Source organism: Lagopus leucura, unplaced genomic scaffold (genome assembly GCF_019238085.1).
Source record: "Lagopus leucura isolate 7727_CA_CO unplaced genomic scaffold, USGS_WTPT01 Super-Scaffold_100021, whole genome shotgun sequence".
In the NCBI taxonomy this organism is placed as follows: domain Eukaryota; kingdom Metazoa; phylum Chordata; class Aves; order Galliformes; family Phasianidae; genus Lagopus; species Lagopus leucura.
In genome coordinates, this window is record NW_024962274.1 from 10661817 (window position 1) to 10672173 (window position 10357).

General features: G+C 57.8%; 1 protein-coding gene across 1 annotated transcript; it reads left to right on the plus strand.

Moving 5' to 3' along the window:
* Positions 1 to 252: 252 nt before the first annotated feature.
* ETV5 (ETS variant transcription factor 5) lies at positions 253 to 9830 on the plus strand. Its single transcript, XM_042878518.1, has 12 exons — positions 253 to 565; positions 822 to 909; positions 1017 to 1064; positions 1174 to 1224; positions 5107 to 5236; positions 5546 to 5824; positions 6746 to 7005; positions 7469 to 7528; positions 7831 to 7899; positions 8012 to 8181; positions 8527 to 8628; positions 8755 to 9830. The coding sequence occupies exons 1-12, from the start codon at positions 521 to 523 to the stop codon at positions 8974 to 8976; spliced, it is 1524 nt and encodes a 507-aa protein (XP_042734452.1). The 5' UTR covers positions 253 to 520; the 3' UTR covers positions 8977 to 9830.
* The last annotated feature ends 527 nt before the right edge of the window (positions 9831 to 10357 follow it).

Here is a 10357-nt window from a genome sequence, read left to right on the forward strand (position 1 = left end):
TCTGGCGGCTCGATGCGGCTCGGTGTGGCGCGGCCCGGGGTGGGGGCGGCGCTTATGAATGGCGCGGGCCGCGCGGTGTGAATGGCGGGGGGCGCGCGCGAGCGAGGGCGCGCGCGCGGGAGGGGGAGGGAGTGAATGAGGAGGAGGAGGGGGGGGAGGAGTTTATGAATGGGGCGCGCGGGGCGGCGTGGGAACGGGCCCGGCTGCGGCCCCGCGGCGCTGAGCAGCGGCACGGGCGGTGGGGAGCGGGAGAGCGGCGCGGAGCGGGGACGGGGCCGCTTCCCCCCCGCGTGATGTCACGGCTGTTTCTATAGAAATTCGGTGACATCACGGCCCGGGGGTCCGCGACCCGCTGCGGGTCCCGCACCGGTACTCAGCCAGCCCTGAAGGGACCCGATTCTGATCCTGCCGTTGCCTCTCCCCCCGCAGCCTCGCATCTTGCCGAAGCCCAGGCGGGAGCCCCCTCCCGGGCCGCCGTCGATGCTGAGCGTGCCGGGGGCACTGCCCGCCTCCCTGCACCATGGATGGCTTCTACGACCAGCAGGTCCCCTTCATGGGCCCTGGGGTAAGTCTGCCTAAAGCCCCCCCGAGTCCTTGAAACACCTGCTTGTGATCCCTTGAGGACACCTTCCCTTGGAATGCCTCCTCTTGGGTCCCTTTGGGCTGCCCCTCCCTTTTGTCCCCATTGTGGACACCCCCTTCGGGGCAGGCACTTTCTGTTAGTCCACTTTGGGGCATGCCTCACCCCTCGTCTTTGAGGCACTTCCTTGAGCTCCCCCATCTTTTTGGGGGCTGCCACCCTCACACCGTGGCTGTTGCAGAAATCCTGTGCCGAGGAGGGCCGAGGCCGGTTGGGCTCCGAGAGGAAAAGGAAGTTTTTGGAGACCGACCTGGCCCACGACTCGGAAGGTAGGCAGCACTGCAGGCCCCTGTGGGTCCGCTCTGGGGTCAGCCTGCAAATAGCAGCATGTTTGGTCAGTGTTCTGTGGATGCATAAACCTCTCGCTGTGTTCCAGAGCTCTTCCAGGATCTCAGCCAGCTGCAGGAGGCCTGGCTAGCTGAAGGCAAGTCCTGATCTCTGCTTTTTGCCATGTGAAATCTCATCATGTGCATTTTTTTGAGAGCTGAAAATGCTATAAAAATGCTCTTTTTTTTCTTCTTTTTTTTCTTCAGCTCAGGTCCCCGATGATGAACAGTTTGTCCCAGATTTCCAGTCTGATAACCGTAAGTAACCATCCCGGTGTTTGCTCTGTGGGGTGGAAGCGTTTGGGGCACTGCATGCAACAGTGTAGGACCCCTTCCCTGGGAAAGAGACCAGCACCAAACCCCTGAGGCCTCGAGACCCTCGGGCTTTGGAGAGGGAGCACGTGTGGGTCTGTGCAGCTGGGGCTCAGTGTCCTGTGTCTCATAAATGGGTAAATCTGGGCCAAACGGTGGGAAGGGTCTCTGCCTGAGCCCTGGGCTCCCCTTCGTAGTAGCGTCAATTTGCTCCAAAATGCTGCTTTTCCTTTTCAAGTGGAAGCGAGAGCTCGTGCTGGGCTTGTCGGTTAGCCACAATCTCTGCACTCCTGCAGCTTTTTCCAGTCCTGGCCTCGTGCTGCTGGCGAGAGCCGACCCGAGCGGTGAAACTTGAGCTGCTTTAAGCAGCATTAATCTCTGGCAAGCGAGCGTGTTTAAAAGGAGGCCAGTGAAAATGCAGTCCCTCTTGAATTGCATAATAGAGAGAGAGTTGTTTCTTAGCCGTGGTTCACTGCCCGAGCCAGGGGCTGCTGCACAGCTAATGGTGCACCGTGCGTGTGCGGAGAGCTCTGGCATTAATTCTCAGATGGGGTTGGGGGCTTTGAGTTGTTACCTGGAGAACGCGAGGAGCAGCCCGGTGCTGGGTTTGCAGCTCAGGCAGACAGCTAGAGAACTTGAAGGAAATCAAATTTAGCCTGCAGTCGAACAGATTTTTCATTCCAGCTTTGTCACAGCATGCATCAGAGTATCTTATACTACAGTAAATGCATGTTAATTATTGCTCTTTGATTACTTCTGAATGGGAAGCTTGCCATTAAACTGTTCCAGACAGCCTGGGCTTCAGATGCGCCTTTTTTCCCCCTTTCTCCCCTGAGATAAAAGGCAGAGCCCCGAGGCAGAGCCGCAGCCGCTGCTGCCATCCGCGCTCAGCCCAGCAGCTCCCGCTTGGAGCAGCGCAAACTGCAGCGTGCGTGGGAGGCTGGCTGCGGAGCAGAGCTGCTTCCAGAGCCTTTTGGCAGCCGCCGGCTTCCTTGTAACCTGAACGGCTCGGGGAGAAGAGAGACAAACTTCTCTGGGTGATGCAGGGGGGAAAAAGCATTTGGTCGAGGCTTTTAGTGAGCTCCTGCCTGGCTCAGCCTGTGCGGCCCGGTGTCACTGGGGTCAAAACAATTTTGTCACCTGAAGGGTGATGTTCCTGCGTGACTTCCTGCCGTAATAACCTTCCTGGGGAGATGAAGCAAAGGTCTCCTCGCTGGCTGGGATGTTTGACCCCAGAGTTCCCAGTGATGGCAGCTGCTGAGGGGGCATGATGGGATGGGTGGCACCCAGCTCAATCCCAGTGTCCCCGTGCACTGCACTGAGTGTCGGTGACACCCATCGTTCCCACCTTGCCGAAAGCCCTGGTGGTTTGCAAGCTGCCTGCAGCACGGCTGATAAAACTCTCGTGGGTCACGATGTCATGGCAGAAGTTGGGTTTGGCAGCTCGCAGACAGGTGTTGGTCAACACATGGCACGTGTCTCCTGTCCTCCCGCCTGGCCCTGGGGAGGAGGGCATGTGCCCAGCACCTTATCTGGGGTGGTTGTTTACATAGGCGCAGGGTGATAGGACTGTGCTGGGGACAGCGAGCGCTGGGGGTGGGAACGTGTAGGGTCCTTTTTTTGGTAGGGAGGAGTGTTGTTCCCTGGGGAATCATGTTCCCCCACATGGATGGTTTGCAGCAAAGGCAATGAGCAGGCTTTTTTTTTTTTTTGGCTTTTTTTTTTTAGACACCCAAATGAAGGCAGGAGGTTTGTTTCTGAGGAAGGAGCGCTTAAACAAAGGAAAGCAGGAGCACGGCTTCTATTTCTGGCTCCTCTCCTCGTGTGACCTTGGGTGCGTCCTGTGCCGGGGGGACAGAGGGGCTGGCAGGGAGCTGGTGCCCAGGTGACGGCTGCGGTGGTGCCAAGGTCCCCAGCTGGTGCCTGTGTCGGAGCGGTGTTTGGGGCATGAAGCTGCAGCCTCCAGGCTTGTCACGTGCCATCCAGATCGGGGCTCAGGATTCAAAGCCCAAAAAGGTTTTGGGGTGTCCCTTTCCCTGCAGGAGCTGTCAGCTATTAGGTGGCATCTTGAGGCCGGCCCGGCTGGAGATGTGATGCTGTTCCCCCCTGGGCTCTGCCCATCCTATGGGACCAACGCAGCCCACCGAAGGCCATTGTGGGTGCTCCCCCCACCCCCTCCACGTGGCCCCTGCAGGGCCGTGCTCAGGTTGCCCAGCCCCCAGAGGCAGCGTGGTTTGGTGCTTCCCCCAGCAGCCGCTGGCGGTTATTTTTCTTTCTCCTGACTCTCGCCAAAGAGCTTTCCGGCCTCACCACCTTGCACAATCGCTCTGCTTTGAATGAACTTGGCGGAAAGGCCGAGCTGGGAGCGCAGCGCGCCCGGCCCCGTGCTGTTTGTGTAAGGAATTCAAACGTTGCACAAAGTCCAGGCTTCTTTGCGAGGACAGCTGGTCTCTGTTATGATCTTAAGTATCGTTTCCCTTTTCTTGAATGGCAGCACTAAGCTCTGGGGAAATTTTTCTTTCTTTTTCTTTTTTTCTTTCTTTTTCTTTTTTTTTTTTTTTCCCCCTTCCAACCGCATGAATGGAGCGCTCCAAATTGTTTGTGAATGGAGGGTGGTGCCCGCTCAGAGACTTTTTTCAATGAATAACCAGACCCCATTGTGCGGCTGGCGGAAAAACAACCCGCTTGAACAACACGGAGACTGTTAGAGAGAAACATGCCCGTGATCGGCAGCTGGAGCCCTTCCAAAGTGCCTTCCCCTTTGCTTTCTTGCGGCGTCGCAGCCTCCACACCGGCCCAAAATGCACGCAGAGCGAGCACAGAGGGAGCAGATCTGGCTCCGGGGAGGCTCCAGGCAGCGCAGGGGCTGTGCTTGCTCAGCCCGGGCTTCGTGTTTCAAATGCTCCTTTGGGTTTTTCTTGCCCTTGGTACCAGCTGTGCTGGGCTACGGCGGCGGGGAGAGAGGGGGGAGTCAGCAGCTCTTTAAAGGGTTTGACAAATTAGGGGAGCAGATAATTACCTGGCAAGCTGTGAACAGTTGTCCTGGAGCTATTTGCTCCCCTCTGGTGTAGCTGGGCTGTGTTTAGACTTTGCATGAAGCTAATACTCCACTTCCGATTAGTGTTGGCTCTCCCGCTCAGGCGTGATTTAGGTAAAGATCTCTGACGTGGTTTCCCTTTCCTAGAGCACCCGCTTTTAGAAATTAAAGAGGTTAAGCATATATTACTCGGTTTAAAATGTATATATAGTGAATGGGCTTGGAGCTGGGAAGGCTTTGGGTTTAATGGGCTGTTTGCCCCTTGAACTCGTACAGTCATGGCTCCCATCCCCAGTGGTCCCGGCACTGAGCACAGGACACGTGGTGCTGGTTGCTGCTCACCACTTCTGGCTGGCTAATTTGGGGCTGCGTGCAGGCAAGCATGTAGAGGCTTCCATAGATGTGAGTCTGGATACGCTCAGGGAAAGGTCCATGTGTGGCAAAGGGCAGCACAGCTGGGCTCATAGCTGCTTTGCAGGGGCTGGTCCAGGCACACTGCTCATCAGTGATCACCCACATCCCTGTCACAGCCCGTGCTCTGCCCCCACGCATCATGAGAGGAGAGCAGTTCCCCTCTGCAGGTGATACCCAGGTGTCCCTATAGTCCTTGCTGAGGATTTTTTGTGCTGTTGTGTTTCCCTGGTGCTCCCGTGCTCCTGGTTTCCAAAAGGGAGCACCCACACAGCTGTTCCCCAGATCTGTCTGTGCCTATGGCCTGCTCCCACGCAGCTCAGAGTCACGGCTGGAAGTCAGTGGTGCCCATGTCTTCCTCCTCCTTCTTCTTGTTGCAGTGGTCCTGCACGCCCCACCTCCAGCCAAGATCAAGCGGGAGCTGCACAGCCCTTCCTCAGAGCTGTCAGCCTGCAGCCACGAGCAGGCTCTCTGTGCCAGCTATGGAGACAAGTGCCTCTACAACTGCTGGTACGTCCCTGCGAGCCCCGTTCTGACATCCTCTCTTTGGAAGCTGGGTGATGGGGGGCGTTCCATGTCAGCAGTCAAAGCACCGGTGCTAGAAGGAGTTTGGGGTCCCCCGTCTGGCTAGTCAGAGCCCCTTGCAGGTGGTCACACCACGAGGGCTGTTTCCTGATGCCAGTGGTAGCGGTGGCCATGTCACAGGCTCTTGTCTCATGCGTCAGTCTCCTCTGCACCCTGCTTTCCCTGGGGCCCGCAGCTGTCTGACCGCGTTAGCGTTGCCTTGCCCTCAGCCCCCATCCCCTCTCCCCACTGCAGTGCCTACGACAGGAAGCCCCCCGCCGGGTTCAAGCCATTAACACCGCCCGCCACACCGGTGTCCCCCGCGCAGCCGGGTTCGTCCCTGCCACCGCCGCCGGCCCCAGGGGTGCAGGCAGCTGCCCATGGCGGCCCAGCTGCCCCACTGCGCAGCACGGCGCCGGCACCACACCTGCTGCAGGAGCAGAGACAGCAAACCTTCGCCGTGCCGCGGCCGCCCCACCCGCCCGTGCACATGCCAAAGATGATGTCCGAAAACCAGTACCCCACAGAGCACAGGTAAGGCTCGGTGGCCTCCAGAGGTGGGGACATAGGCGGGACACTTGTCGCTTTTTGCTGGGGCTGCAATGAGTGCGAACCCCAGCACCTCTTCTGGGCTCGTGGGGATGGTGCTCCCTATGGGAGGAGAACCTGAGGCTGGATGCAGCGCACAGGGAAGGTCAGGCTGCGTCCCTTCCTGGCACAGCAGCCAACTCCGGTACAGAGCTCGGTTCTGGGCGACCTTGGAGCTATGCGGGGGACTGGCTGCGACCCATCTGGAAGTGCCATACCAGCACGGGGCTTGGGTTTCACTCAGGAAGGGCAGGGGGACGCGGGTCGGAAATGGAGTAATCCCAGCCCGTCAGCTGGGAGGGATCTGGTTACAAAGCTGAGCAGCGCTCAGCGGCCCCGAAAGGAGCGGGCGCCCAGCGATCGCCTTTCACGGTGCTGCACCGTGCAGGGGTCGGCAGCACCCCTCAGCCCACTCCCATACCCTGTGCAGCACCGAGCCTCATGGGAGGGCACCGGCCCCTCGCTCCCAAAATAGTGCTGTCCGTACCCAGTTCAAGGTTTAATCCTGGGCAGATTAGTGGCCAACTGGCTGTGCGGCGCAGCAGAGGGGATTTGGCTTTGCGTCAGCACCTGCCCCGTTGCAGTGGCCCTGGGCCCCAAGCAGCACTGCCTCACCTGCTTTAAGCTGGCTCAATTTTTATCTTACAGCATTGGTTTTGTTGTTGTTTTTTTTTCCCCACGCTTACCCCAACGTCCCATAGGTTCTTGCCTTATACAAGGTGGATCTCCATCCCTTGGCCTGGGGGACCAAGCACCCTGACAGGCTCAAACCCAGGTGATGGCCATGCGCTGTGTCCCAGATGGGGACACGTAGCACTGGCTGAGCTCATGGTTGCCCCTGGTGACACCGTGTCCCTTTTTCTCCAGGTTCCAGAGGCAGATGTCTGAGCCCTGCCACCCCTTCCCACCACAGCCCGGCATCCCTGGGGACAGCCGCCCCGTCTACCACCGGCAGCTGTCAGAACCTGTTGGCCCCGCTGCCCCCCACCCCGCTCAGGGATTCAAACAGGAGTACCACGACCCGCTCTATGAGCACGCCGGCCCCAGCCTGCCCGGCCCCCCTGGGCACGGCTTCCAGTCCCCCATGGGCATCAAGCAGGAGCCCCGGGACTACTGCATCGACTCAGGTAGGTGAGGAGCAGGACGGACATACTGACATACTGGGGCCTGGGTTCATCCCACTGCAGCTCCTGGTGGCTGGCGCCGGACTCCACGAGCATCACGGAAAATCCTCTAAGCGCCTTAGGGCCTAAAAATACCACAGCCTTGGGCTGGGGGTGGCCGGTTCAGTGCAGCCGAGCAGATGGCTGGGAGGGAGGGGAGGCGGCCAAAAGCCTGGTGCTGGTGATGGGCAATTGCTGCCTCCCATCATGTGTGGCCTAAATAACGTGGTGAAAAGCCAGTTTCAGCCGCGCTACACACAGTTGTATGAGTGAGTCCCAGTGCTGTAAATTGTACCACTTTTCCCTAGAGGTGGGAGTGGGGCTGTGCAGCATGTCGGGTGGAATAGGGCAGCCTGGGGTGGTACATGGGGTTGTGCTTGGGGATGAGGATGCACCAGGCTTATGGCTGCCTGTGTTTCCCTTTCAGAAGTGCCTAACTGCCAGTCCTCATACGTGAGAGGGGGCCTCTTCCCCAGCAGCCATGATGGTGAGAAACATGGGATGGAGCCTGCTAGCATGGCCCTTCCTATCCTATCCCCTCCCTCCTTCCCCTGGCAGCTTTGCTCCACACCCGGGGCTCTCCCTGCTCCCAGCCTCTCCCTGCAGACATGGGAATGATGTGCCGCCCTGTATAATCTGAGATAACCACCTGAAATAGCTGCTAAGAGGGCTTTGGCCGTCCCGGATCCTGGGGTGAGGGGAGGACAGAGCCATGTCTCAGCAAGGCCCACGGCAGAGGAATGGGTACCTGGGGAGGGGGCTGCTCACAGCACGCTGTTCTTCCCTTAGGATTTTCGTATGAAAAAGACACACGATTGTATTTCGATGACACGTGCGTGGTACCAGAAAGACTGGAGGGTAAGCAAGGGTCTGGTGGGGGGCACGTTTGGGCTCAGCGCGGGCACGAGCTGGACCTGAGGTCTGCTGCTGCCCTTGGGTCCTGTGTGGCTGAATGGCCATCTCACCACAGGTAAGGTGAAGCAGGAGCCCACCCTGTACCGCGAGGGCCCTCCCTACCAGCGGCGCGGGTCGCTGCAGCTCTGGCAGTTCCTCGTCACGCTCCTGGATGACCCTGCCAACGCGCACTTCATCGCCTGGACTGGCCGTGGCATGGAGTTCAAGCTGATCGAGCCCGAGGAGGTACGGGTTGGGTACGAGGCCATTCCCTCCTGTGCAGGTGGTGTGGAGGAAGTAGCCAAGCAAGTGAGAGCAGCTGTGGTTGTTACCCATAATATCCCCAACACCGTGCATGGAAATTGTGGTTTGGAAGCAAATTTTGGCAGGCTCCCCTCATCAGATGCCTTTCGATTAGGCCTTCAGCTCTGTGTGGGCTGCACTGCAGCAATCCAATGAGATTTGGAAGGGACGGAGGGGATGGGGGAACACTGTGGTGGTGTGAGCAGTGCCCTGGGGCTGGCAGAGCGCTTGTGTGGTTTGGCTTGTATGAGGCACCCGTGCCTGAACACAGCTTTTCATCCCCTGCAGGTAGCACGGCGCTGGGGCATCCAGAAGAACCGGCCGGCCATGAACTATGACAAGCTGAGCCGCTCCCTGCGCTACTACTATGAGAAGGGCATCATGCAGAAGGCACGCAGCCCTGCACCCATTTCGGGCACCCTCAGTATCACCCCAGCACATAGCACCATGGGGTGACCCTGCCGTCACTCCAGCCGAGCTCCTCATTCCCCAAGCTCACGCTCTCTCTGCTTGCAGGTGGCCGGCGAGCGGTACGTCTACAAGTTCGTGTGTGACCCCGATGCCCTCTTCTCCATGGCATACCCCGACAATCAGCGTCCCTTCCTGAAAGCAGAGCCCGACTGCCACGTGAGCGAGGAGGACACCCTGCCGCTGACGCACTTTGAGGACAGCCCTGCCTACCTGCTGGAGGTGGAGCACTGCGGCAGCCTGCCCTACGCGGAGGGCTTTGCCTACTGATGGCCGGCTGGTGGAGCGACCAGCGCTAGCACGCACGTCTGCTGTGGGCCAATAAGGGCAAAGGTTTTGTAGAGAGTATTTTTTGCCATTTCTTTTAAAAACGAAACACAACAACAACAACAAAAAAAAAAACAAAAAAGGAAAAAAAAAAAAGAAACAAAAAACTAAAAAACGCGTGCGCGCACACAAACTGGCCTTTACCTTTAAGCGCAATTGGAGGAATCTAAAATGCCCAGTGTGTGTCAGCGCTGAGCTCGCAACCTTACTGTCCAAGGGCTAGTGCATAGGACTGCCCGAGGCTGGCGCCGAGCGTCCCACGGCTGTGTTGGGGAGCTGGGAGCTAAGCACCACGTCTCTGACCCTGGCCACGCTTCTCGCGAGCATGCGATGGCTGATGGCTTCAGCAGCGCCTGTGGGACTGGTCTAGACGGTGTGACTGTAGCGAATTGTCACGACAATCTGCTTTGCATCGATCACAATACGCGTAGCTGCCTTGTGTGTTGGAAAGGGCTTTGATTTGCACAGACGAGGGGGTGTCGGGGGGCTCGGTGCCCCGGGGCTGATGTGTGCGGCGTCCCACCCCAAGCTGGAGGAGCCTTCTGCCTTCTTCCCAGACACAACCTCCCCGTCCCTCCTTGTTCCCAGCAAGCATTACTCTCCCATTTAACAATTTGTCAGCCTGCCCCACTCCTCTCCACATCCCCCATCACTTCTCCCCAGCTCAGGCTGTATGCGATGGGTTTAATTTCACAGGAGGGAGGCTGCTGTGATGCTATCTCCCTCTTTTGTTTTTTTTCTTTCTTTTTTTGGGGGGAGATATGGGGGTGGGTGATGTTTTTGGGGAAAAAAAACAGATTTCTAACTGATTTTTGTAGATTATTTTGTATTTTAAGGCAAAGCTATTTTCTGCAGCCCAGCTGCTGTGCCGATGCCCCTGCGGCTCACCAGGCTGCCTGCCGAAGTACCTGGTCCACTCCATTTCACTGCTCACATCCCTGTCCCAGGGGCTCTGTTCCCCTCTGTGCATAACAGGGCCAGGCTGGAGTCCCTTCCCTTTGGCCCCTGCCCACCGCAACTCCCTACACTCCTCCACCTCTCATATATATGCCCCTGCCTCCCCCCCACTCCTAATGGCTACATGTTTTTGTTGTAAATGCTGTATAGGAATTTTTTTTCTCATCCTTAGTTAGCTTTGTTTGGATTGGTTTTTTTTTTTTTCCAGTTGTTTTTTTGGGGGGATTTTATTTTGTTGGGTGTCTTTTCCCTTTTTTTTTCTTTTTGGTTGTTTGTTTTTGGACTGATTCATTCTTTTTTGGGGGAAGTATGAAGATTAACCCTTGCAGGCTGGCTGGCTGTCCCTACAGTGTGCAGCGTGCCCAGT

Coding starts and splice junctions, on each gene's coding strand:
- ETV5 (XM_042878518.1), top strand. CDS start 521: ATGGATGGCTTCTACGACCAGCAGGTCCCCTTCATGGGCCCTGGG. Junction 1,225..5,106: donor AGATTTCCAGTCTGATAACC/GTAAGTAACCAT, acceptor TTCTTGTTGCAG/TGGTCCTGCACGCCCCACCT. Junction 7,006..7,468: donor GGACTACTGCATCGACTCAG/GTAGGTGAGGAG, acceptor TTTCCCTTTCAG/AAGTGCCTAACTGCCAGTCC.